The 27,975-nt window shown below is 41.7% G+C and overlaps 1 protein-coding gene across 1 annotated transcript; it reads left to right on the top strand.

The window, feature by feature from the left end:
• The first annotated feature begins 2 nt into the window (after window positions 1-2).
• On the top strand, window positions 3-27,518 carry LGI2 (leucine rich repeat LGI family member 2). The gene is made up of 8 exons (XM_006260429.4): window positions 3-495; window positions 1,494-1,565; window positions 5,282-5,353; window positions 10,073-10,144; window positions 10,810-10,881; window positions 12,485-12,654; window positions 21,013-21,177; window positions 26,174-27,518. Exons 1-8 carry the CDS (start codon window positions 299-301, stop codon window positions 26,989-26,991), a joined length of 1,638 nt encoding a protein of 545 aa, XP_006260491.2. The 5' UTR covers window positions 3-298; the 3' UTR covers window positions 26,992-27,518.
• Window positions 27,519-27,975: the final 457 nt, after the last annotated feature.

Below are 27,975 nucleotides of genomic sequence, written 5' to 3'. Positions count from 1 at the left end.
AGCCCCGGTTACTTGGGGGATTATTTTTAAACTCTCCCTCGCAATGGAGCCTTTGATAAATTATTCATTGGACAGAAAAGGCTGCAGCTGAAGTGCTGATGTCAGGAGGAAGGAGCTTAGTGCAGCAGCCCCGGTGCTGCTGCTGCTGCTTCTGCTGCAGAGAGACATTCAGCCTGAGCATAAGAGTGCAGCATGCTGCCTGGCTCCTGCTCCTGTTCCACAGTAGCAGCAGTAGCAGTGCGTGGGCCAAGGGTGCAGGGCCAAAAAGGGACCACGAGGAAGAGGAGGAGGGAACAGTATGGCTCTCCTACGAGGCAGTGGCTGCAGCGGTGGTTCCCTCTGGCTCCTGGTTCTGGCGGCAGCATGCCTACTGCAGCGTGCCCAGGTGAAGAAGCCAGTCCGATGCCCTGCCACATGCAGCTGCACCAAAGAATCCATTATTTGTGTGGGATCCCCTGGTGTGCCACGAATCGTTCCCAGCGACATCAGCTCCTTGTAAGTTAAATCTTAATACACCAGAGCTCTCTTGAGCAGCAGGCTTGCAGGGGGTCCCCACCTTCCTTCTTTGTGCTTTGTGTTTCTTTTCCTTAAGTTGGGGGTTTAGCTTCCCAGCTGGCTCCGTGACAGATGTCCATACCCCAGTAATGGGCAGTGTAATTAGTGTGTGGCAGTGTTTTCCATTGCTGAAATATTGCACTGCCAGGCAGCTGCAAAGGAGTTTGATTTTTTTTAATCTGAAAGAGCTTTTAAAATGAGAATCCTTGATTATCCTTTTTTACAGCAGTTAGGCAAAGGAATGAAAATGTATGTGTGTCTGTCCATACATACCATGGTGTCAATCTGAAATACCTAGGGAGATGGCAAGTGGCCATATTAAAGTGGTGTAGAATTAGAGAAAGATTTACTCCCTGGTAATTAGTTTATCTGGCATTCCTACCTTGGGAGAAAAGACTGCACGGACTTCTGGAACTTGACTGAGAGTTCGTTGCATTTCTAATGTGAGTGAAACTGGAAATGGAGTTTTTAACTCATGCTACTTTTAAATCTCATGAGGCTTTAAGTTCCAGTCTCGGTTAATCCTATTTAACACATATACTCATTTTCTTTTCTCATGTGCTTTCCCCATCCTCCTTTTTTTTCCTTTCATTCTTGTCTGTAAAAATCCAAAAATACAAGTGGCAGACAAAGCAACCCTCCCCTTCGCCCCAACCTTTCTCTGGAGGGAGGTTGCCAAGGGGCAGAAAGTACATATTATTAAAGATTGATGGAGGATACAGTGAGAAGGGATACAGTGTCAAAGTGTAGCATAGGAAAGCAGGAGCAGGAACAGGATTAGACATGCTTTAAACATGACAATTCGTTAATTTTTTTGGACTTTCATAAAAAGAGGGTGGGCCAACCAATGGGAGAGAGTACTGGATATTGGCTAACGGAAGAGGTGATGTTAATTGGTTTTGTTTAGTTTTTGGATTTTCCTACTTTTTTTCTGTTAGGAGCCTGGTGAATGGAACCTTTTCTGAAATCAAGGACAGAATGTTTTCCCATCTGCCTTCTCTGCAGCTCCTGTAAGTATTGCACTTCTGAACAAAACACATCTCTAACTAACATGGTAACCTATATCCTCTCCATTATCTTCAGGGGTGTTACAGTGCACCAGGGCTGAATTTGCCCTAGGTGTTAATTTACTGATGTTTTAAATTATTTTTAGTTAAAAATCCATAGTGAAAAGATCAGCCTCTTGAAGGCTCAGATAAAACATAGTGGCCTCTTAACCTGTCAGGGGAAATACCATGTATCTGTGTCCAAGAAGGCAGTTTTCCTGAACTGCTTTGCAGAAGAACTGCTCTTCTGGTGTGGTTCAGTACCTGCCAAGGTGTAGCAGCTTTAAGCCCACTTTATGGAAATGAGAGCCTCCTCCCTTGCTTGCTCCAAAGGCCTTAAGGCTAAAGGCAAACAAAACTCGGGGGCATCCGAATCCCAAGCCTCCAGGCTTGGGCCTGCAAGTAGGATGCCGGCAAAGGTTTTGGAAACATCTGAAGCCACAGGTGCAGGTGGAGGATGTTTGCCGGTATTAGGGCCACTTATGGTCCTGGACTCTTGGATTTGGAATTAGTGTTGACTAATTTGGCCTCGGATACAAATTATATTTAAAAAAAAATAGTGAAAAAGTTTAGGGCATCATCCTCTCTTGAAGTCACATGATCAATGGGACTCCAGCACTGTGTTCCTCCTGTGCTAATGAATCTGTCATTAACATGGTGAGATTTATTGGTATCAGGGGGTGACTTGAGTGCACGTGGAAGGAGAACAGATGATTGGAGTCCAGATCATCTATATGCATTGGAGAGGGGAATTTGCAGGTCCAAATTCCACCAAAGTGCTGACTGTTCTGTGGGAAGGGTGGTCTCCCTAAGGGTTGGGAAGTGTAGCTTCCTGTGTTACCTCATGCAGGTCACTCAGGGAACATCTCCACCGGGACTGGGAGTCTGCTTGTAGTACAACTAGGCATACCCCAGCTATCTTTGATGTAGCTCGCTTGAATGGTCATAGAAGTGAAAGGGACAAGCCCACTGGGTACCTGTAGTGCTCACTCAGTTGGCTAGTCAACACTGACATGCAGGCCACCCTGCTTTTCACCTGGTTCACTTTGGTATGCCTGTGCTGTAGCCACACTTCCTGACAGCAGTGCAGATATGCTCTCTGTACCTCAGTGCCCCATCTCAGTGAAAATAAATAAATAAATTATTTATCCTGGTCACAGAGGGGTATAATAGGGTAAATATGTTAGGACAGGGGTTTTCAACCTTTTTGGGTCAGTGTACCCTCGGCGGTTGGTTGAGAAGGAAGGAGTCCCTCAGTGATTGGCGAGCTGTGGGAGGTAGGGAGGGGGCTTTCCCCCCAATGCATACCCCTGGTTGAAATGTGTACCCCTGGTTGAAAACCCCTATGTTAGGAGACTGTAAGTCACTATAGGAATGGAAGCCAAAAAACCCACCATAAATAGATCAGTTAAAACTGTAGTTACCTGAGGGTGTATGCTCACCAACTAGTTACCTATTGATAAATGGTGTAGGATGGGGATTATTAGGTGCCCTGTGGTACTTGTCACATGCATGCTTTTATCCCATGGTATCTTATTGTGGAGCAGCTACCCTTCTGCCTTGTGGCAACTAGTCTGTGTGCCCATGCTCTCCAGTGGCACCATGTAACGAGGAGGTAACAGGCCTCTGTTAAGTCTCCTTTCTTTCTTTTTTGGATAAACACAACTGTGTCAGTTGCCTTTATCCCTGCCACTGCTTCTGCCTTCTTTCTAGCAGCACAGTAGGGAGAGCTCTAGGGAGTGGAAGAAAGAAATGGGGGATGAGGACCATGGTACCATGGAATAAAGTCCATGTGGTACCGTGCAGTACAGTCGGGAAAGGGAGAATCTGGAGGAGTTTGGTAGGAACTTTGACTTATATTAATGGCTTCTAAATGTCCTGGGTTAGAAAACATGGTAACTGATCAGTTACTACCCTCTAAAATACCACTGGTTTTGTCTGCACTGAGAGAAGTGATGTAGGCAAGTGTAAACAAGTTTAATATTGTATTAGGTGACATGTTTTCTAACATAAAGCATTTCTTTGCTATAGATAGGTCGAAGGCAGGAGAAGGCAAAGCTGGTGGCTTCCTCCCTTCATTAACAGTGTAGAGCAGAGCTAAGGTCACTGCATGCTCACCAGGTGCCTTATCAGACATCTTTGGGGTAGTATGAGTCTTACCAAAGAAAATTTGATTATAAGCTCAGCATGGTGCATAGTTCCCCTACACTGCAAGAGCAACCTGAGGAGCTCACACAGGGGAAAGATGAGACAAGCGGAGGGAGGACCTGGTCTGCCTGTCATTTCAAGGAGCTGGCAGGTTATGGGCTTGTACCCTGTTGGAAGGCCAGTGTGTGAAAGGCAGAGATGTCTGTGACCCAGGGTCAGAAGTGGAGGGAAAATAGGAGCTTTGACAGCTGGAACAGCTCCTTCTTATTAGGAGGGAGAGAAGAGGCAGGGAGCCAGAGTAGAGAGGGGAACCCATTTATTTTCAGTGCTGGTATTGCCAGCAGCAATCGGGTAGGTATGACAGACTATCTACATGGGGAGGAGGAAATGCTGTGGCTTGGTGAGCTGGCTGATGTTACTGGGGAGATGAGAATTGGCAAGGGCATTTCACTGCAATCCCCAGCCACTTTTCTTGGCCTTGTGACAATTTTTTTCTGATTGCATGCTGTAATTTTGAGAAACTAAGTAATACAGGAGACATAGCTTAAATTATTAACTGAATATTTGTAGTCCTTGGTATTGTATCTCATCTGGTGGGAGTCAAGCTAAAATAGAAATAGAAGGATTTATTTTTAATTGCAATTTGAATCTTTCTCAGATTTCTTTGGGATAATTTAAAGAGTATTTGTCTAGAATTAGCATAATAGCCTAGGATCATAGAGAAAGTTTGCATTTCATGTTCATTAGCTTTCCAAATTAATTTTAGTAAAATGCCCAAAACAGTAGACAGGGAAGATTAATAAGTGGTTATAATAAGTGATTAATGCCGACATATTCACTTAGAGCTGAGAGCCCTGGTGAGCTTTTGGAATTGTTATTTTCTTTGAGTGGGGTTTTCTGTTCATTCTGATCAATGGAATAAAAAAGAGAATATTTTTGATTGGATACTTCCTTGTATGTGATTTGTAAGCATAACAGGGCAGATTCTTCATCCCAAAGCTCAGACACATTGGAGACGGGATTTTCCTGGCAACTGGTTTTACCTTTCTGCTCCCCAACTTCTCACAGCACAAGTTAGAAGGGCTCCCACGCATCACTAACTCAACCTAAGGTTCCTGAGGGAGCCTGTGTAGCATGTGATAGAGCCAATGCTGTCAGATTTGTGCTGGGAGTATGTCTCTCCACACAGTTGGAAATCTCCACTGATTATCCCTGGCCCCTTTAGAACCACTTTGCATAACTTTATATGGCATGAAGTAGCTTTATAAAACCAGAAGATCTAGGTCTAGGTTCATTCAACCAAGGCAGATGATACATGTAGCATCTTTTTGAAAGAGTAGGAAACATTAAATGGGGTCATTATACTTCTTTTTTTTTACAGGACACTCCATAATATTTTATGCTTGCTTCACTGACGGGACAATCTGGATCTGAGTCAGTAAGATTAGTCTGGTCATGGTCAATAAACAGAACTGGCATTATCCTGTGTGCCAGGTTTTAATAGCTTTCCTAATATCTCTCTCCATTTTCAGCTTGCTGAACTCTAACTCCTTTACCGTCATACGAGATGATGCCTTTGCTGGTCTTTTCCATCTAGAATACCTGTGAGTTCTATATTTTATGTATTCACTAGCGTTTTATGAATCAAATGGTTCGATGAGTTGCCAAGACTCTCCTGCCTTGGAGAAACAGTCTTTACTGTAATTATTAGGGGCAAGGAGAATGGAAGGATTATGTCCCATTTCCTGTGCAAAAGTCTTGTACAGCTGCCTACCATTTTTTTTCCAGTGGTTTCAGAGTATATGTGAAATGTACTTGAATGTGGTGAGACTCTGAAAAAAAAAACCAGTGCTGAAATGGTGCTGCTGAGCAAGAACTGGTGCTAGATTTGCAGGCCAGCCCAGTTTGTGTTGAGTTTCAGAGACTCAGTAAATGATTCATTATTCGCTGATCACACTTAGCAGGTGAAGCACAGCATGCCAGGGTGACTGCCCACACTGGCCACAGTATCTTCTCTCATCCAGAGCTGGAGTTTTTTCATTCATTCTTCATTACTTTATTCCTTTCTGTTTAGTACCCCTGCCCTCTATCCATTCATAGCATCTGACAAAGTAGAGTGCTGTTACCTATGAAAGTTTATACGTTTCTGAATGAGTTAGTCGCTAAGGTGGCACCCTGCCCTGCCTTCTTAACATAGTTTACTTCTTCCCTTTATTTCTGACTTATTTGTCCTTGCCTATCTCCAATGTACCCATATGCCCTTGTTTCTCTTTATATTAATGCTGTTACCAAATTCTTCTCAATTCATATTCAAAGGAATTTTCCAAGTTTCATCTGCTTTCTTATCGGAAATCAGCAGACCACATTCTGGATAAAAGATATACCTCTTCAATTACTTTTCAGAGCTGAATGACAACCTTTCTCTGGTATAGATTCTTACCATTATATTCCTGCCTAAAGAAAGGAGTAGTGTTACAAGCACTAAACCTTGCTAGTATCTTTGCAACTCTGAAGGCAATTGATGATACCAGTTTGGAAAGAACTAATACTTTATCATAGAGAACCAGCCAGCCTTAAAATTAACAGAGTAGGAATTTAGTAGATTATATAGTAAACAGCATATGCTACAATCCATGATTCTGCTGCCCTGAACTTTTCAGTGATGACAAGGGCTGTCTGCACATTCATCAGTGCTGCAGGTAAAATGTAAAATACTTGGGGAAGGAAAGAGCTTGCAAAGCTTCACATCTTAGCATGGTGCAGATTGCTTTAAATGTGCAAAAGGTGCTCATGAGGAATCCAAGGTACAGCTGATGTTTTCAGTGATAGACACAGAGATATGCAGGGATAACTGTAGTTAGGTCTACTTTTAAAAGAAAACAGCTTGGTCTCTTAATCCAGTGGTTTTCAACCTGTGGTGTGCAGACCCCCGGGGGTCCACAGGCTCTGTCTAAAGGGTCCACATAAGATGACTATGATCAATGAAAAGTATGTGAATACCCACACACACAATTCAAAGGGGGTCCACATATCCATCTGAAATTTCCAAAGGGGTCTGCATCTCCATTTGAATTTTTTTAGGGGTCTGCAAATCAAAAAGGCTGAAAGCCACTGTCTTAGTCCATTGATAAAAGGCAGCATTTTGGTCCACAGTTGATTACTGGAAACCAAGAAACAAAGTTAAGTTCTGTAAGACCCCAAATCTCCCCAGTGAGCAACTGCCAGGCAGCTGAGGCTGTGGTCATTGTCTCTGCCAATTCCTCAGAATGTTTCTTCCTACCAAGAAACCTCACCTCCACCTTATGTGAATTGAGCCTACACAGCTATATGTCCTCCATTAAGCATAATTATTACTTCAATAATTCAGTTTTTCTCAGATATCAATAACCAAGCCACAATACAGAATAAGGAAACCCTGCAACAAAAGGGAAAGAAATAGTTTCTCCGTGTACAAAAGAAGAGATCAAGGAGGAGGACAACAAAAGCAGATGGCCAAAAGAGCTCTAGAGCACCTCTGCTACAAACAATGTGCGTATAAATATTTCTAAAATAACTGAAATATTAATCTCTGGATTAATATTTCATATTTATAATATTAATACGCTCCATAAAAGAGACTGGATTACATATTTTCAGTCATTACTGAGTAGCATTGATAGGTACAGCCCTACTGAAAAATTACTTCAAGACGATTCAGTGATTCAGGTTTCTCCCTGCAATAGGCAGCAGGCACAGCAGGTACCATCTGGCCACATGGAGAAGGGCAGGAGGTAGGCACTAGGCAGGCCCCATCACAGCTCCTCAGGGGATAGAGCTTGCCCTGGTCCCATGGAGAGGGAAGGGGATGTGACCTCGCTCCAGCAGAGGGGAGGGTGTGGGGGGTCAGGTCTCAACCTGGCCCCACAGGGAGGGAAGGGGGCATGGCCCAGCCCCAATGGGAGAGAAGGGGCATGACCCAGCTCCAGTGGGTGGGAAGGGGCATGACCCAGCCCAGTGGGGGATGGAGGCATGGCCAGACTCCAACCAGCCCTGCAGAGAGGGAGGGAGGCATGGCCCAGCCCTGCAGAGAGAGTGGGCATGGCCAGGCCCCAAACTCCAACCCCATAGAGGGAAGGAGGTGTGTCCCAGCCTCAACCCAGAAGCGAGGGAGGTGTGGCCCAGCCCCACAAGGGAAGGGGTCACAATCTGGCCCAGCCCAGCCCACACTGCATGGGGCTTGGGGTGTGGAAATTTGGCAGCAGGGAGGGGGGAAATATTAATGGTTACTGCTTACCCACTGCCAGATTTCCCGATCCATGCATAGGGAGCCCCACTGGCCAGATGTGATAGCTTTATAGGCCGCATTTGGCCAGTGAGCTGGAGATTGAGCACCCCTGAACTAGATGACTCAAAGATATGTTAGATAAGCTTTTGGGCACAACTAAATGTGCTGCTTGAGGTCAAACTTGAGGAAGGGCATTTTGTGCCTGAATATCTGCACATCTCTCCCAAACACAATATAACCTCATTGTAATAAGCCCTGTTTATAATAAACTCCCACTTCTAGCAATTTCAAGAGCAATTCAGTACTATGATGCAGAAAATTGGCTAACGCTATTATAGAAAACACCCATTTTTAATGAACGTCTCTCCTAGTATCATGGGGATTTGTTATAATGACATGCTATATCTAGTTGATCCATTAAAATATATTACCATGCAAATCCTGCTGTTTTCACATGGGCAGAATGTTTTCCTGTGCCCTGGCTATATAATGGGTTTCCCATCATTAAGACACAGACTACTACAGTGAGAACCTAAACAGATGATGAAAAGGCAAGAACAATTAGATTAATTCCAGTTAAGTGAGTTTGGTGTCTAAGCTCAAACCCAACATTATTTCTCTAACGCTTCTTTCACTCCAATTGTGGGGTCTTAGATAGAGGAACAGGGTGCAATTTCCCAGGCTAGTGTTAGCGATGATCACATGGCAATTCTAAGAACCTTGGATCAGATGTTAAAATGTTGTAGGTTGGTTAATCTTAATTGTTCTCACTGTTTTTGTATCCCTTTCCAATTTCTTCCCTATGCTGCTGTTTCCTCTGTTTGTCTTGTTCTTAATTTAAGCCTCTCTTACCCAGGGGAATTTACTTGACATTAAGTTAAGTTGCTGACTGTTGAAAATACCTGCACTAGGGCAGCAAAATTGTTAGTATGTATTTATATAGTAAGATAGTGCATATTCTGTATTTTGTGTTTTGGAAGCTGATTAGGCTAGCAGATACTCATGCCATGTGGGAGCATTTTACTATGCACTACTTTGACTGACCTCCATTTGCCACTCTGCACTGCTCTGCACCCCATCAGTGTTGACTGGACTTTTTTCCTGTGTGCCCTCTTGGATCATGGTGAACAAATGTCACCTCCTTTTTTTAAATGCTGGTGTGTAACCAGCTGTACATTCCTGGAGTCAGCACCTACCTAGCTGTATTACACTACAGTACTGTGCTATGGCTTCCGTGCCTGCTGCATAGGGAATGGATCTCCTGGCCCTCTGGGGAGAATTGAAGTCCTTGAGGTGAAATATTGTAATAAAAACTACTGGGATGGCAAGCAACGCTGAATAAAAGGCAAGGTTCTCAGATCTGCTTATAAGAAAGCAAAGACTAATAATTGATGACATCTGGAGAAAGACACAGCAGGTGCTACTGACGTGGCTTCATAGTAACATCTAATATGTAGCTGTTAGTGTGTCTCAGGTTTGTGTGAACTACACTTCTGAGTAGACAAGTCATTAGACTGTAACTACTCAGGGCAGAAGATCTGCCTGCACATGTTCTGTGAAGCACCAAATGCATTTATAATGCCACGTAAATAAAAATTACATGAATTTATGAGACAAAAACTGGACTTCATGCTAATGTTCACTTCTGAAGATTCTAACAACCCTGCCTATCTTTCCTTACATTACTAGAGTTCCCAAATGGTACTGCAAGGGGCCATGGAGACCATTCTCTTCTTGGTTTTCTATAGCCAACAGGCTCCAGAGGTGATGGTTAGCTATTTAGGAAATGCTGAATAAGTGTATGCTCATTGTCTGTGATCTTTTTTTCTTCTTCTTTCACTTCCATTCTCTCTCTCATTCTATCTAATACTTGTTTTCTTGCTTGCAGTTTGTTCATAAGGGGGGAAAGAGGGAATGTGAGTAGCTAGCCTGAGATTTCTCCGGCTTCAGGCACAAAAGAACCCATGAAAGCACCTATGAGGTTAGGAAGCTCCAGGTTAAAACAATAGTAATATTGTTAATTTTAGGTATTTCAAAAAAATCTTTATTTTCTATATAGATTTATTGAAGGAAACAAAATAGAAACCATTTCAAGAAATGCATTCCGTGGCCTCCGTGATCTGACTCATCTGTAAGTCCTTTAACACTTATTACAAATCATTTATACTTGAATAAAGCTGGGTATTCCAAGACTTGTGCTTAAGGCACATCTGTAATTGCTTTTACTGTTAATGTTGAGAGTCCAAGCTTTTTTGAAGACAACTGGTTTTCATGCTGCGTAAGACATTTCCATCTTAATCTCTGTATATCAACTAACTCGGACCATTAACAAACGTGACTAGCAATAAATGTCATTTACAAATGATCACTGTTCTGGTAGTGCTACAGAATTTTCACCTGTCTTACACACACGCTCAAATCACTTAGGGCCTGACCATGCAATCTTTGCTCTCTAAAAGAGTTCTCATTAACACATTAGATATTACGTATTAGAGAATGATTAACATTCAATTTCCTTTCAGCAACTTCGCTACTTGTTTGCTTCATTGTTTCATTCCACCTTGGTGATGGAAACAGTTTGGCTTATTTCTCTTTTGTTTCTAGTCAGCTTCAATTTGTATCCTTGGGCAATAACAAAGTTTCACAAACCACAGCATGCTGAGTACTTAACTCATTCTTGATTCCAGCAGTTACCATCAGTGCTAGGCGTGTCAAATCATTAGCTTTATTTATGTGATATTAAACTGGGTAGGAGTCAAGATGATAATTAGGTTGAGTTCTAACTTTCTTTTCCAGTTCTTTGGCCAACAACCAACTTAAAGCTCTACCCAGGGATGTCTTCAGCGATTTAGATTCTCTGATTGAACTGTAAGTAATTAAAGTCTTTATATTGGCTTTCTATTTTTATGAGACTTTTAATCTGGCTTTACATTTCATTTTTTTAGTAGCTAAAATATTCACATTAAAAAGAAATGCATATTGTGTCACATTAGATTTTCACATTTTAATATTGTTTGCTCTACAGAATCTTATAAATTAGGCTTTATGAATTATTTTGCACAATAATGCCAGGACCTGCATTATTGCATCTTATTTTCTGATTCTGATGTAAATTTTAAAGTAAAAGGGGCACCATCAACTTTAAAACTATACTTTGTCTGAACTTTTTTTTAATTAGTATTACCCAAGGCTCCCCTGAAATTCTGATTGTTGAAAGCGATTAGAGAGAAACAGTTTTTTCCCCTTCATGTATTTTGCTCAGTTAGGGTGCATCCAGACGAGCACACGTGCAGGGGTCTACATTTCCTATGGCACAAATATCAGTGTCTCATATTTGTGCTGCTGCTTTCTGCCCCCAGTATGCCCTGTACACACACTCTGGCACGCAGCAAATTGTCCCAGGTGGGGTAGGGGAGGCTGGTGCTTGCCTTACCTGGCTCCTGGGGGCCTCCTGGGGCAGCAGCAGCACTAATTTGATCACATGGAGCCTAGCCAGCAGTCAGAACATAGCTCCAGATGGCCATTTCTGGTGGAGCACACTACTGCCATGTGTGCTATGCCACTTTTTTTTTTTGGAGGTTTTTTTTTTTTAAACCAGGATTTCTTGGTGTCAAATTTTGATGCTGCACTGCAAATTAGCAGTGTGGCAAACAGGTGCATGTGTGCTGCATGTAGTTGGCAGCACCTCAAACAGTTGGGAGGAGCTGCAAACTGCATGTTCGCACTTGTCTGGACGTGACCTTAGTGTCAATATTTTTTTCATTATACTCGGTCAACTCAGTTTCCCCTATTGTTTGCTTATATATTCACATAGCAACAAGGGAAAGCAAAATATGTTAAAGAACAGGAAACTCTGGTTATAAAAATCATCAGGTGGCTCCAGGGCAGGAGACATACCTGAGACAGCAGAGATCTCATTTTTTGAAATGAACCAGACATTGCATGTATGGTGAAACTTTACCAATCTAAACATGCTGTTCTGCTTCAGAGGTGTGTGGAATTAGTTTCTCTCTTTTCTGTATTAACGTACCCTAGAAGCTTTACTGATAAGACTACTACTGCCAACCAACTGTGCCCTGGAATAGTATAATAAAGCAAAGGAATTTACAAATTTCAGTAGGACTCAAAGACAATGGAAAGCAGCCTTGCAGTAGACAGCCATATTGTGAGGATTTATTATATCATAGTTCCAGTCCTCCTAACACTTATGAACATGAGTGACTTTACAAATGAATAGTCCATTTAATTAATACATAGGTCAGTGTTTTCAGGATTGGAGCCCATTTGCTGTAAGCAACACTTGACAGAAGTGTGAAGAACAATACAATCAGAAAAATAGATGGAAGATCCTTCCCATTTTCAGTTCAGAATCAATTCAACACAATTAAATATGTCAAGGTGCTAACAATTCTGCGGTTTTCATATTACTACCAATCATTTCAAATATGTTTATTTCTGTGTGTCTTTTTAGAGATTTAAGGGGAAATAAATTTGAGTGTGACTGCAAAGCCAAGTGGTTGTTTTTGTGGTTAAAGATGACAAATTCCACTGTTTCTGATGTCCTGTGTATTGGTCCAGCAGACTATCAGGATAAGAAGTTAAATGATGTCACAAGTTTTGATTATGAATGCACCACTACAGGTATTCAGAATGTATATATTTTAAGCACACTACATATGATTAAAGATTATAATTTTAGATTAACCCCATATTACTGTGCAAGCATGATTTGGGGGAGGGAGGAAATGGTTATATATAAAGCACTTTAGAATAAATGAACAAGACTTAAAATTGAGAATGTTACATTTAAAGACCACAATAAGTCAATGAGGGTTTTTGTTTTGATTTAGCAATAAAAAGGACAAGAACTTTGAGATTTCAAATTCTATAAGGCTTTATTATGACTCACTTTGTGACTCAACGTTCATCAAAGAATTTTTGCTATTGTCTGGAATAAGGCCATATATCTATGTCAGAAGAACTTCCTGAAATCTATCTAATTTTCCCAGAAAGCCAATGAACAGAAGACTAAAGTATCTGTTATCTTCATTCAATAGGCCGCGGCTTAGTAGTATAACAAATATGTGTCAGCACTATTTCCAGTATTTAATTATTCAGCTCCATAAGAATGGAGAGAAATATTGGATAATACTAGTGCATGGCTTAGCATTTTGGCTTTTATTTTAGATAGCAAATGCCATCAATAGAAAGTGGAGAGAAACTTGCATGAAGTTTGTCTGAGTACTGCAGACTAAACAAATTATCTATATATTATATTATTAAAATTATCTGCTACTAATGTTAGGTTATTCTTGTATGCAATGAAAACAGACTGCCAGTCTCTATGGTGCACTCTTATTAGCATTATTTGAGTTCTCATCTCCACAAAACCAAACTGTCAGATGTGTGCTAGAGCACTTAAAGTCTTGTTTAAAAGACAATATACCTGTTCATTACCAGTATTGTAAAGGGTTGAAATATAAGCCAAGCACAACATACAAAAAGGAAAAAGAGTGAACTCTAAATCAAAACCCCAAGATACATCAGAAGCAGCATATGTGGAAAATGATAACCCCTTATATAGGCAAAACAATGTCAAAAACAGAAGACTGGCTGCGAACTGTACAAAACCCATCAACCCACAATGCTTCTTTATTAGGGATAAATCTGACCTCATATGCTCTGGAGTTTACATTAGAAACATGTTGTTCTGTTTCAGATGTTTGTGGAAGTAGCCTCTATATTTTCTGTATTAGCATACCCTAGAAACTTTACTGATAAGCTACTACTGTAATCAGAGAAACACTGGAACTATGTAGTACACAGACACTATATAGTTTATATATAGTATGAAGCACTGTCAGACCTCAAGCCATTTGATTGCTAGTTGATATGATCAAAGAACAAGCATATCATCTCACCAATATGGGCTTCATAAACAATATGCTTGTCACAAACCCATCCATGGGGGATCCCCAGGGCCCCCAAGTTTCTTCTTACTGTGCTGCCATTTGCTTCAAGGAAGAGACTGAGGTTGTCCTAATATAGCTCCATATCCTTGATATCCCTGCACCTCAGTTCCTATACCCTTAACATGGGCTCTGCAGCTGCAATAAGGGACCTCTGCTGGCCTCAAGTGGCCCCTACTTTTGGGGTATGAGAGAAAAAAAATATAGGTCCCCCTCTCTGTGGAGAAGGTTAGCCTAGAATATCACTTGCCCAGAAGTTACTCCTTCCACAGGCAACAAAACGTTTTATTATAAAAACATGAACAAGCATAAGAAGCCAGTAACCATATGTTACAGGCAGAGATTTACGAGTAAACAAACAAACAAAAAATACATTGACCTGTTCTTACCCTACACCTTAAATCCAAAGATGCAGTCCTTAGCCAGCTTCAAGAGTCTAATTGCAACCTCTGGCTTTGATCCTGCCCATCAGGGCCTCCTGCATCCCCCTCTCAGCTTGCCTTACCCAGCCCCCTGGGCTGAGGGACTCTGCCTCTCCTTTGTGCCTGGCAAGACTAAAAACCAAGCCATATTTTCTAGCATGGATTAAGTACCTTTGCCAGTATGGTTACTAACATATATCACCCTGTCATTTCTAAGTGGCTCACACTATGCCAGGGATGTAGGTTTTAGCCATGTTGGTCTAAGGAGATAGGCAGACAAGGTTCTTTGGGTAAATCTGATATATTTTATTAGACAAACTCAAATAGTTGTTACAGGCAGAGATATTTGGTGGATATCTTTTTTAGACATGCAGATACGATAATCTGATATGCTGTCTCTCCTGTATGATAGTTTGATCAGCTAGGTGTTAGGCTTCTTAAAATGTAACTATATCATTGTCTGGCCAGACCCAGGCTTCTGGCCCTCTTAGCACCACATGACCAAAACACAAACCAGGTCAAATTCTAATTCTCAGCCACTGACTCTTCTAAGTGTGAACCACGGGGGGTTCAAGCTAATCACTGCCTTACTAACACAATCTTAGCTGAAATATAAAGATACATCAAAATTACATTATATAAAATCCTATAACACAGAGATAGTAGAAAACAGCTTCACACTAGCAACAAAAAGAGATAAGCAAGCCTAATATAGGAGAATATCCATGGATGCCATACTGTGAACCACTTAATTTTGTCTTGAGGTAACTCCATGACAATGCTTTGGTTTTTAATAACAGTATGAGTGCAAAATGCTGAAGAGGCAGAGTTGTGGTGGAGGGCCTTAAGAGGTGTTTGGCAAGGTACAGTCTTTATCCCAGTAATGAGAGATAAATCTGTTTCTTCAGGGAGTGTGCTGTCTCTGAGACAGCCTCCTGCCCTGAGTGCAGAGCCAAAGGCTGGTACTTTTTTGAGTTCTCCTCCTGGCTCCGCTATTTTCTGTGTGTGGCATCAGACAGATCACTTCACAGATAGGGAATGTAACGATAGAAAAGTTAAGTTGGAATGAATGTACCCACACTTATTCTTTGAGGATTAACTCATTTGCTCACTAATGTTAGTATGGTGTTTTGAAGGTGTAAAGCAGTATAAACCAGAAGTATTTAAGGTATTATTCTCCCTTCCTACTTGCTGATGATGATTCTGCTGTTTGTTCCTTTCTCTATCCTGTCCAGATCAGTTTCAGAATTGGTCACATTAATCTTCTACATCACTTTTCCCTCTTTATCATGCCTGGTTTATCAAACTCTTCAGTGATTCCTGCATTTCAATTATCTATGCTAAACATTACAGACATAATATGGGTAACTCGCAAAACACCTTTGATATCATTAAGAATTTGCTTGGTAGGATTTACACCACAGTGGCTAACTTGGAGTACTGATGCAATGAAAACAGTAATGAGATGTTATACAATTAAATAACACATTTCCTACTACTTCAGATTATTAAAACAGTAAGGAATTTAATAAGTATTTTTTCTCTGGTTTGCTTCTTTCTTTCTTTTTTTGCATTTCTCATAGTGAGGACAATTAAAATAGATGAATCAGTTTCATTTTTGTTTCCACTCAATGTTTGTTTCTTTTTAAAAAACTGCTTCCAGGTTTTGTAAAAGTCTATTTTTATAAGACCTTGTTCTCATGGGTACTAAAACCATTTTACACTGCTTCAACTGCATAAATGAGTCTTAAAACAGGTGTAAGTCTGGCAATGTATATAGCTCTTAATGGCTAGGGACAGAAATTATACATAAACCAGTTTAAGTGATCAGAAAGTGATTTAAACCTGTAACAGAACATAAATTCAGTGCAGATAAACCAGTTTCAAAATGGCTGAAACTGGTTTAAGATAAACCTGGTTGAATGTAGTATCAGACTTAACTGATTTGGGTCAAACTGGTTTATGCAATGTCTGTCCCAGACCCTTTCCTGGTTTAAGTTGAACCAGAGTCCCCCAGCATCTCAGATGCTTTGCAGCCCTTGGTTGGGCTGGGCTGTCTGCTCCAGAGACCAGGGCTGGCCCTGCCCTTCTGCTCCGTAGCTAGAGCACTGGCGGAGACATCTGGCACAGCAGGGTCTGTTTGGCTTCCCCCTGCCCCACCCCCTCACCACTCGTTGCTCAAGCAGGGATTCTTCCCCACTTCCCCTTCCCCCATCTCCCACAGCATGGACCCTAACCCCACGGACCATAGCCAGCCTGTGGTATGCTAGCTAAAGCTGAGAGGTGTCTGTGTCTCCAATTTTACTGGGACAGGACAAAGGCAGACAGGACAGTGTCTGCTTAGAACTTTTTGGAGCTAATCAACAGATCAGCTGGTAATGTCCCTCTGTTCCTTCCTTGGAAAAAGCTGTTTAAGAAGAGCTTGAACTAATGAGAGAGGGTTTTGTATTCTTAATGGGCTGCTAAATGCTGTGTTATCAGCTCCCTGATGGCTCCCTTGTGTGCTAGGTTTGCTGCAGACAGTATAAGGAAGCAGGGAGAGAGAGATTGAAAAGCTCAGTATCATCAACAGATGTATGCACTCCACACCCCTGCTTTGCCTTAGAGTGCTAGCCAGGGGCTGGGGGATGGCAACACACCCAGCCTTTAAGCAGTGAGCAGGGAAAAGCCTGGGATTGTGCAGGCAGGGTAGGGATTTAAACCTCTCCCTAATCAGAGCATCCTGCCAGGGCCTGGCCATGTCCCCTGCCTCAGCTCAGCAGTGTGGGAGGGAAGGGAGGACTGCTCGACAGTCCCCCAGCTTCTAGCCTGAGGCACTGCAGGCACTTGCCTGCATTTCCTCAGTTCAGAGAGAATGTCTGTGCACCTGCAAACTGGTTTAACCGAGGCAAGTTAGACCTAGGCAGGTGTGCAAAGATTGAATCAATTCAGGCTCAGGCTTTTTGAACATCTGTCCCAAGTCAATATAGCTATATACCTAGGACTAACTATTGGAAATTAGAGAAGATGTGAAATTAAAATGCAGCACCTATTCCAAATGAATCCTGTGTGAACATACTTGTTGCACACTGAGTAAAGTTGCACTTAATCCACTTCCAAATTGTATGGAAAAGGTACTCTTAGGGCATGTCTGCATGGGAAAGTTACTGCCAAGTATGCTAGGGTATGATTTTTCACATAATAGCTAATCTGCACTATGTCCCTGTGTAAACACGCTTCAAGTATAGTAAGGATAAGACAGCTTATTCCAAAGCATTGCTACTCCAGAATACCACTCAGGAGTAATTTAAATCATATTTACTGAGAGTATTCACATGGGGTGTCATTGCTAAGCAGTTACAGCACCACAAAGTCATGCACAAACTTACCTTGCAGTAAATTCCCCATGTAGATAAGCCTTTAGCAAGGTGTAGGAGAACAGCTTTTACATCTGCTTTTCTGTGCAATTCTTAAAGGCTTGCCTACACAGGGCCACTCAGGAAAGTTAATCCAAATTAATTAAACATGTGAATCTAAGGCTAATGCAAATTAAGGCTATTTTAATTGTGACTAAGCATGTCCACATAGAAGTCTAATGTGATTTAATTAAGGTGATTTAATTTAGTGAATTTTCAGGAGTGTGCTCCTGTTCTTCCACTTTATGACTCTCTTAAACCAGTGGTTTTCAAACTTCTTAGAGTTGCATAAAACTTTCAAATAACTTCTTCTGCCACACAATCCCTACCCTTATCCTATGAGCTGATGCAGGGCTAGGCAGCCCAGCCCAACAATGGCAATACATTGCCTCCCAGCCCACTTCACCATTACCACCAATCTCTTTGAGGAACCCCTGATAACCTGCTGGGGAACTGCAATGTTCTGCAGAACACAGTTTGGAAACCACTGTAGAGTGCTAGAGCAGTCAATGAAAAACAGGCCCATCATGTGTAAATTTAGGGATATACTTCACCTGTTGGCATTTATTTACAGTGTAACTATATGAAGTACAATGTCCCATAGTCTAATATTTTCAATATGCAGTAAAAGTATTATGTCAACTCATTTTATCTTTTAATGCTATTTATCTACTGATTTCAATGAAAATATTAGTAGGATTTTCACTATTACTGATCCAGTAACAAAAGGAACCCTGTGTCAGCTGTAAATCAAAAACCTTGGTTAGCTCTGTATAATTGCTGAATAGGCTGAGGACTATGTTATCTGACTTAATTTACTTCATATACTTGACCTGATGCTGTTTCAATATCGTTCTGAGGTCAAGACAGACCTCAGAACCTTTCATTGTCAGTGATAGATTTTTGATAAATTCTCTTCCCCATTTTCAATCACACATTTTTCATATATTTTGATACTTGGTAAGACTATTTTGAAAATTGATAAGACTAGAGTTAATGTTTCACCCTTAATTGAATTTTTATGATTTATGTATTTATTTCCCTCCATGTACTTTGCTACCAATTTTTCCCAGTCTTCATTTTTCCAGTGGAGTTGAAGATAATTCACCCTGTTTGAAATAGGATCTGCTACTTAAATAATGCAGGAGAGCTTTCCAAAAAGCTCCATGCTTTAGTTCTGGTAGTCCCCAGAAAAAAGGAGGCTCTTTCTTCCTTTTTTAGCTATGGGGTGGTGAACTTTCTGTTTATTTAATTTTAGTCATCTGGTTTACCTTCCAAGTTATCCTTGTATGCAAGCATGGGTGTAAACACCTCCAAAATTTGAAAACAGTTAAGGATCACTCTGAAGAGGTCATGCTTTTACCTAGCTTTGAACTGCACAGAATGGGTGTTGAGGGGAGTGGTCAGGGTGAGGGCCTGATTTAAAAATTACCCAAAATTAATTAGCAGTAGCCTTTCCTGACTAAGCAAAGTTAGTATGTACAATATAGAATAGGTAGTCTAGTACACAGTGGTATCTCTGTGTCTATATGAATCTTCAGCCTCCTGGAGGACTGTACATATAACTTTCCTGCTCCTTGTCTGCAGGACTTGTAACTTACCACCGCAGTTTCCTTCAAAGCTCTGTTCACACTTCTCTTTATCAGCCTGCAGCTGTCACTAAGGTGTTCCTCCATAAGAAATTGCACTTGATGACTCTCCAAACTATTACTGAAACATAGTAGGTATCAAATTCAGACCTGAGACCTTTCAGCTTTGCCACAGATACAGTCAGTTAAAGCTACTCACCTGGCCTGTTTTAGAATAAAATGTTCATGCAGGCAGAATTTTCAGAGGAAATTTAGAGAGCCTATGGGGACCTGGTCCCCTAACTCCCTTAGGCTGATTTGAACACCTTAGGCTTAGAATCTAGAATAGGTTTTCCACCACATGACAGTGTCAAGGTAGGTCAAATATTAAGCTAAACTACTTAAAAGTTCCCCTTTAAAATGTTATTTGTATTCTACTGATTAAAATCTTGCCTTTACAGGTATGGTCTAGATGAGATGGGTTTGCCCTCCCATAAACTTAAGAAGAATTTCACTTTCTGTCTGCTTCCATTGCAGAGATGAGTAGGCTGAATAAATAACAGGTTGCAAATGCAGACAAAGGGCTCAACTCCTGCTTTAGGTTTACATAATAGTAAGATGCTACACAGAGCAAATAAGTATCTGTGTATCTAAAGTTACAGCTGAGCACAGAGTCTTGTTTCTTTGTGTGAAATCTTAACTCCATTGGAACCAGTGGTAAAATTTCTCCTGGCTTAATGGAACCAAGATTTCACGCATTCTTTTAATAATCTAGTGCATGGTATCCATCTTTCTTTCTAGGCAAGATAGTAATCTGATTTCACAGATATCAGGAAAAAGAGTTTGCAGAATTTGCAGCGAACAACAATGGCTTGTCTTGGTCTCCTTGGTGCATCTACACATGCAATTAATGTGACATGATAAACTCTAAAGCAGTTTGCACCAGAGTACATGGCTCCTGGGCACAGCATCTACATGTGTGCCTGGGACAGGAGCACTTTGAGCCAGGGTGGAGCAGACCTGGGCTGGCAGCAGGCTTGGTGGGTCAGCCTGGGTTCCAGGCAGTGGCAATGCCTGGGTTCCAGGCAGTGGCAATGGGTAACATAGGGGCTTGCTGGGGCATGAGTGCCAAAACTGTGGAGCCGTGTGGCTGACCTTCGGAGCCTGCTGTCAGCCCACAGCTGCTCTGCCACAGCTCAAAGTGCTGCTGTCCCAGTCACTGTCCACACATGCACTGCAGTGCAGTAAATGATTCCACTCTAAGACAGTGCTGTCCCTGACAGTACAGTCTTATGGTAGAGTTAATTAATTTACTGCACCCTAATACTGGTGCATATGTAAATAGCGACACTTTATTGTGGAGCTAATTAGTGACCTCTGTAGTAAAGTGCACATGTAGATTCACCCTTTGTGTACTGTACTTCTGAAGAGCAATTTATGCTGCATAGAGCAGAAGCTCTGTCTCCTGTTGCTGCATGCCTACTTGTCACTGATGTGCCCTGCATGAATCTTGATTAGAAAGAGCCAGAGGATTTCAAAATAAAGCCATTTTTAGTGTTACCAATTTAAAATCAGCAAACACATGTCAACAGTGGGGCATTAAGCACAGGACTCATTGTAATGCTTTTTTAACATATGTTTCTAGATTTTGTTGTTCATCAGATTTTGCCCTACCAGTCCGTTTCAGTGGATACGTTCAACTCTAAGAATGATGTCTATGTAGCTATTGCCCAACCTAACATGGAGAATTGCATGGTACTGGAATGGGACCACATTGAAATGAATTTCAGGAGTTATGACAACATCACAGGTATACACGTGTATATGTCTGATTTATTAGTTAACTTGTGGGACTGTCAGTGTGTAATGGGAGAAGGAAAAATCTCTTCTGGGAAGTTCAGTGTTACATCATGAAATGGCCACCTGATGCTGTTCTCTGCTCTTACCTCATTATTATTGAGTCTTCATTGAAGTCAATGATGGTTATATCTGTATTGTGTCCCTGGCATGTCTCAGGAAGGTTGACCCATCCGCCCACTTCTATTCACATGCGTAAAAGCTAGAAATGTGGCAGTAGAGCTGCTTTGAGGATGTTCTCAGTGGCTGCTTTCCAGCACACAAGGATCCTGAGAGCAACTGCAAGAGGGCACCCCCAGAGCAGTTGCACTGTTGCATTTCTGGGTTTGGTGCACATGAGTGGTCATGGGTGGATAGGGGCAAGCCTGAGAGTGTCCCTTCAGGTTTAGGCAAAGGGTGCAATACAGTCACATCCATAATGCAATTAGAATGATTGCTCAGAGTAGTGTTGTCCTAGAAATGCACTCTCTTTCAGTAAAAACCCAAAGAAGGCTAGCTGTTGTCTCTGATAATAGCCTATTGGGTCAGCTGACCATAAAGAAATCTGGGACATCTGGGACACGGTCCCATTTCCTTCCCCCCTACCCACCCCACTTTCCTAAGTCAGTGGTGCTGCTACATGCAGAGGTGGGGTGGGTTGGCATGGTGCCTGCCTGCCTACCTGCCTGGAGCACCATGCCACTCTATGCCATGCCACTCCCCCTCCCTGCTGGACTGTGCCTCATAACCCTGCATTTCTGGGATGCTCATTTTAACCAGCTGGCCTGGACTGGCCTCCAAAGTCTGGGGCTGTCCTGGCTAAACTGGGACATATGGTCACCCTACTACTGGGGGAGACTTGTGTGGATTCTGATCCTCTCAATTACTGTGCAAGAGCTGAACCTGGCATTCCCAGTGGTGTTCCTCTGAAGTGGGACACTAGGACTGTCCATGTACAAGAGTGTGTAGGATCAGAACCTTGTGGTCTCCAGGACCACACTGGAGATCAGGTCCAAGGTTCATTTAGTTCAGTATTCTGTCTCCAGTAGCAGTCAGTACTAGATGCTACAGAGTGCTGAGGCTGCACAGCAGGCAGACTATCAGGGTTAAAATTAACTCAGTAAAGTACTAGTATTCAGGAAGCCTTCCCTCCTAGTATTCATTTTACCTAGAGACTAAACTGACCTCCTTCGTGTTCCATGTGACTTTTCCTTTGTACACGCATCTAGAAACACTAGGGTTAAGTCAGCATCACATGCTTGTTAAATCTCACAGGCCTTCAAATATACAAATTACTACATATGCAAAATAAACACAGAGCACCAAACTCTACTCTCTGTTATCCCTGTGCAACCTCATTAAAACTGCTGGGGTAAAGAGAGCAGCATTTCGCCAAATTTGAAAGAGTTTTCCTTATGTAGGTATAGCAAATATCTGTCCTTTAGGGAGGACTTTTCAAAGCTATCTTGCAGCTTTATGCAGCATGCTCTGGAAGATACCAGTGTTGAACCTAAGTTATTCTGCTGACCTTATATCTTTAGGGGACAGCATGGACTTTTGCAAAAAGAAATGGTACTAGAAGCAGAGGCACAAGGAGTCTAAAGAGTCTAAAGGAGTGTCAGGCTAAAGAATGTTTTAACCCTTCACAAAGCAGCATTTCTATATCAAATTCACAATGTTGAAAAAGAGATAATACCTCAGAGGGAGAATGCCTCAGAGGCTTTCTTGATCACTGGGTCAGCTGCCTTCATTTACTGAATTTATGTGCGTGGAAGCAGCATCTTTTTTTTCAGGAATGGCTGTTTGGCACACTCCAGTGCCTAGTAATCCACCAAGACTGGGAAGCTGGTCTGAGAACCTAAAAGGCTGCTGCATTTGCTTGAGTATTTAGTCAAAATTCAAGGCCTTTCAGGGTTGTTTCCACAAGTCAGGTATACTCATGGCTTAATCTTCTTTACTTACAAAAATGTGCATAAGTTTGTTTCTTAAAACACAATGGAAACAAACAACAGCAGTCTGCCATTCCAGTGAGTTCTGTGCCAAGAAGCTCCATCCTTTTGCTTCCTCTAAAGATAACATTTGCAATTGCCTCTGCTGGCTTATCCCTTCAGCATAACCAGCTTTCAACCCGTATTTGAGCCCATGTATTGGCACTAGGAAAATTTCTGGATTGGCCATATATCTCATCTAGCACCTCTGGTGACTGACTCCATGTCTGTGGCTGTTTTTACAGTATTCTGAGTATGGACACATGTACCCTTGTTTCAAAATGGGAACATTTCAAGCCAGGGAACAATACAAAGGTAGCAAAATACTCCAATTTCAGTACAGCTTCATCTAGTGTTAAAATTGAAACAGTTCTGCTACTTTTGTATCATACCTGAAATGTCCACAAGTGACTATTAGAATGGAACAGCTGCAGCTTTTTTGAAACAGGTCCAAATGTACATATGTCTGCACTCAAAGGTGCTTGATAACTCCTTTTCTTGAGCCTGAAGTAAATTGTTTTAGACACTGTTTGGCTTTCATGAGCACTATAAATGTTTTTGGATGCAGGACCTCCCATTAGTAGCTATTAGCACTTCTAAAGATCACATTTAAAAAAAACATATTTACTTACTATTAATTAGTGCATAGTCTGTAGAAGTGGGGATGCCAGGGAGAAGTAAATTCCTCAGACAAAACTATCTATCTACTTGGAGAAGAAGGAAAAGCCGACGACCTGCCATGGGAAAATATGAATAACATGCTCAGTTAAACATGTTTCAGTATCACAGTGCCGGAAGAATAATGAAACGTCATCAGATCTCTGGGGCTAAGGACAGAAATTACACATAAACTGGTGTAAGTGATCAGAAACCAATTAAAATCTGTAAAATAACAGAAGTTCAGTCACATAAACCTCTTTCAAAATGGCCAAACTCAGTTTAAAATAAACCTGGGTAGATGTAGTATGAGTCTTAACTGATTTAGGTTAAATTGGTTTATTGAACTTCTGTCCCAGATCTCCTCTAGATTCAAGTTAACTCCATAGTCCCCTAGCATCCCAGGATGCTTTGCACCTCTCCCATAACACCCTCCCCCTCCCCAATGGCTGGCAGGCTAGCTTTGGCCCAAGCTGTCTGCTTCAGCTGAGCAAGGGGGCATGCTCTAGTGCTCCGCCCCTCCCCAGCTTCTGGTCTGAGTCACTGCAGGCATGTGGCTGCATTTCCAGAATCAAAAGTGAATGTCTGTTCACTTGCTTATCAGTTCAATCTATGCAGCTTAGACTAACCTGCAAAGATTGAATCAACTCAGCCTCAGGCCTTTTGACTGTCTGTACTTAGCCAGAGAGCCATGAGAAGGATATCATGTGGGGTGTCAGTGGAAGGGTTTATTATAGTGCAAGGGTTTTGTGAACAAGTTTCCACAAAGCCATTGCTGGAGTCCATGTAGATTTGGTTTATTTGACTCTCATGCTAAAGTGGGGCGGGCAAAGTTGGGCCCACGAGCCGGAGATAGCTGACAGTGGACTTGATTTCCCAGCAGTCCCTGCCCACATGGCTGGGGCCCGTCTCCATAGAGACCCCAGTCACAGCTGCGGTGTGATTAGCTGTTTTGGGGTTGTCGTGGAGACTGGCCCCAGCCCTGCTGGCAGGGTATGCTGCAGGGAAGGGAAAGGGGCTGCTTTGGAGCTACTCTGATCTTGCAGATCTTTTTAGGTTAGGATCTTGCAGTCCACAGCATGCAGGCTGCAGATCATGGCTCTGCCCTGACCCTGACCAAGTTGCCCCCACCACAAAATCCTGGCAGCTCCAGAGCAGCCCCCTGTCCTGCCACATGCCCTGCCAGCATGGCTGGGACTAGTCTCCATGGCAACCCCAGCCTTGCTATCACAGCGCAGCTGTAGTTGGGGTCTTCATGGAGACCAGCCCCAGCCATGCAGGCAGGGGCTGCTGGGAAATGGAGTCTGGCTGCTGGCTGGATCTGCCATTTTGCCCACCCCTGTGCTAGACAAAAGTATTTTTTTCCCCCTAGGTTTAGCATTTCCACAAATCAGTTTGGTGGTCTCCACCTTAATGTTATGTATTTCACCTTAACATTTATCAGTATGACCCAGTCTGGTAGTTACTGTATTCCTAAATATTTTTACTTTAATTTAACTATTAAGATTTTTGGACTCTTTAGAAGTTTATACCCAGTACTGTCTCTGCTTTACTCTCTACTGTTTCTATGCTTATCATTATAGGTGAGGATATCCTATAACATAGGATGTATCTGGGTCCTCAAAATTTGGATTCACAGAAAATGACTGAAACATTTTAATGAAAGCAACAGCAACAGAAATAGTGTCAAGTTCAACATTTAGAGATCATTTTGCCTCTCTTCTTGTTTGCAAATATTATGTATATATTTCCATTGGCATTAATGGAAGTAACTCTCAGACTTGCTTGGAATGAGAAGAGAGAGGCTATACTCCACTTGGTTCAGTTTGAATAGGTCCCCACAATATTTCCAAAGGAAATACGTAGCATCACTTGAGTGGAAGATTTTTCTGTTGCACCATAAATTGACTGGTTTTGATAATTTATATTTTAGGGCTATAAAATCTGGCTCAATAGATCTGCTAGACACTGTGGGGAAGAGTGTATTAGAAAGGTGTTTGGACTGAGGAAGGAGTATAGTTTTGGATAAAAATAAATGGGTGTTTTAGGAAACCATCACTTGCATTTCTTCAGAACCCTGCTGTTGCTTAATATCCAAAGCAGCCTTTCCTTTCCTTTGCTGTTGCAAAAATGTAGTATGCCTGATGCAGCCTGAAAAGAAAGCACTGCTGCATGTTGCCATGTAAGAGAACAGGAAGATAAATGAGTAGCAGAAAGATAATAAAATGAGGGATGAGGAAGGAAGGGCACTTGGTAAATCTCTCTCTGTGTTTGAATGGTTGAATTGTATTGTACTAACATTTTTGCTTTTTCTTTGAGCAACAGGGCAATCCATAGTGGGATGCAAAGCCATCCTGATTGATGACCAGGTGTTTGTGGTGGTGGCACAGCTTTTTGGTGGCTCACACATTTACAAGTATGATGAAAGCTGGACAAAGTTTGTCAAATTCCAAGACATTGAAGTCTCTCGCATTTCCAAGCCAAATGATATTGAGCTGTTTCAGATAGACAGCGAAAGGTTTTTTGTCATAGCAGATAGCTCTAAAGCTGGTTTATCTACTGTTTATAAATGGAACAACAAAGGATTCTACTCTTACCAGTCTCTGCATGAGTGGTTCAGGGACACAGATGCCGAATTTGTTGATATAGACGGAAAATCTCATTTAATCCTATCGAGCCGCTCACAGGTTCCCATTATACTACAGTGGAACAAAAGTACAAAGAAGTTTGTCCCACATGGTGAAATACCCAACATGGAAGATGTCTTGGCTGTGAAGAGCTTTAAGATGCAAAATACCCTGTATATTACACTCACAAGGTTTATTGGTGATTCCAGAGTCATGAAATGGAACAGCAAGCAGTTTGTGGAGATACAGGCTCTGCCATCTCGAGGAGCCATGACACTGCAGCCTTTCTCCTTTAAAAATAATCACTACCTAGCTCTGGGAAGCGACTACACATTTTCCCAAATATATCAGTGGGATAATGAGAAGAAGCTCTTTAGATTATTTAAAGAAATTTATGTGCAGGCACCTCGTTCTTTCACAGCTGTGTCAACAGATCGGAGAGATTTTTTCTTTGCTTCCAGTTTTAAAGGAAATACACAGATATTTGAACATATAATTGTTGACTTGAGTTTATGAAGAGTGCTGAAAGAATTTTTGCATACAATGACATTGCAAACAGAAAAAGACCAATTACTCATCTCCTCAAATAGGGTGCATCTGTGGAATTAGTAGGAAGTTTTCTGAACCTTAGAACTTGCATATTAATCAGGGATTGCATTTACTTGGTTAACTGCATGACATGTTCATTTTATCATTTTAAAGACATTTTAAAATCTGTAATTACTCAGAGGAGAGTGCAGTGCTTTAGGATCAACTCTGACATCTAAGAAAACCATGTGGCTTTTACCCAGGAAACTGGATTAGACAGGATATCTCAGAGTTAAGAGAGAAGAGAAAAAGAATAATGCCAAACCCAGAAACAATTATTTCCTCTCAAAATAGAATCTCAGTAACCTGGAGTTACTTCAGTCTTAAATACTGTATTTATTGAGGAATTTTGTAAGTTACCATCACATTCAGAAATGTTTGGTTTCTTGAGATTGGTGTCCAGCATCTCTGTTTGTGCTTTATAATAAAATCAAGGACCTGGTTTATGGACTATTGATGCTAGATAAGTGAAATCATTAAAATAATTTGACATTTTTCTGTTTATTTTAAAGAGCAAGTATGGATTAAAAAACAAATGCTCCTGCAGGTAATGGATGGACGTTCACCTCTAGATCACAACTTTGGGACAAAAGTAACTGAAAATGGCTGTTAGCAGTTTGGTGGATGAGCTGAACTGAGTTGGTCTTGGTCCAGTTAGAATATAATTTTTTTAACAAGTACACACAACTGGCACTAGTTCACACCCTTACTGACAATCTCAGTACAGTGGCCAGTATTTTAATGAGTACAGAAATTGAACTGTTCTCTCACCCTTAGTGGAGGTCCTGTTTAAATTAGATGGAAACATACGCTGGGTCACCAGGCACAGGAAAGGCTGCCTTCGTGCTGCAGCTCTTCTGTGCAAACACAGAGAACTTCATTCCACAGAATTCTCCTTCCAGCACATCTCAC

The sequence above is a fragment of the Alligator mississippiensis genome, chromosome 2, assembly GCF_030867095.1.
Source record: "Alligator mississippiensis isolate rAllMis1 chromosome 2, rAllMis1, whole genome shotgun sequence".
Lineage (NCBI taxonomy): Eukaryota > Metazoa > Chordata > Crocodylia > Alligatoridae > Alligator > Alligator mississippiensis.
The sequence above is the reverse complement of the archived record's forward strand: the minus strand, read 5'-3'. Positions and strand labels throughout refer to the sequence as shown.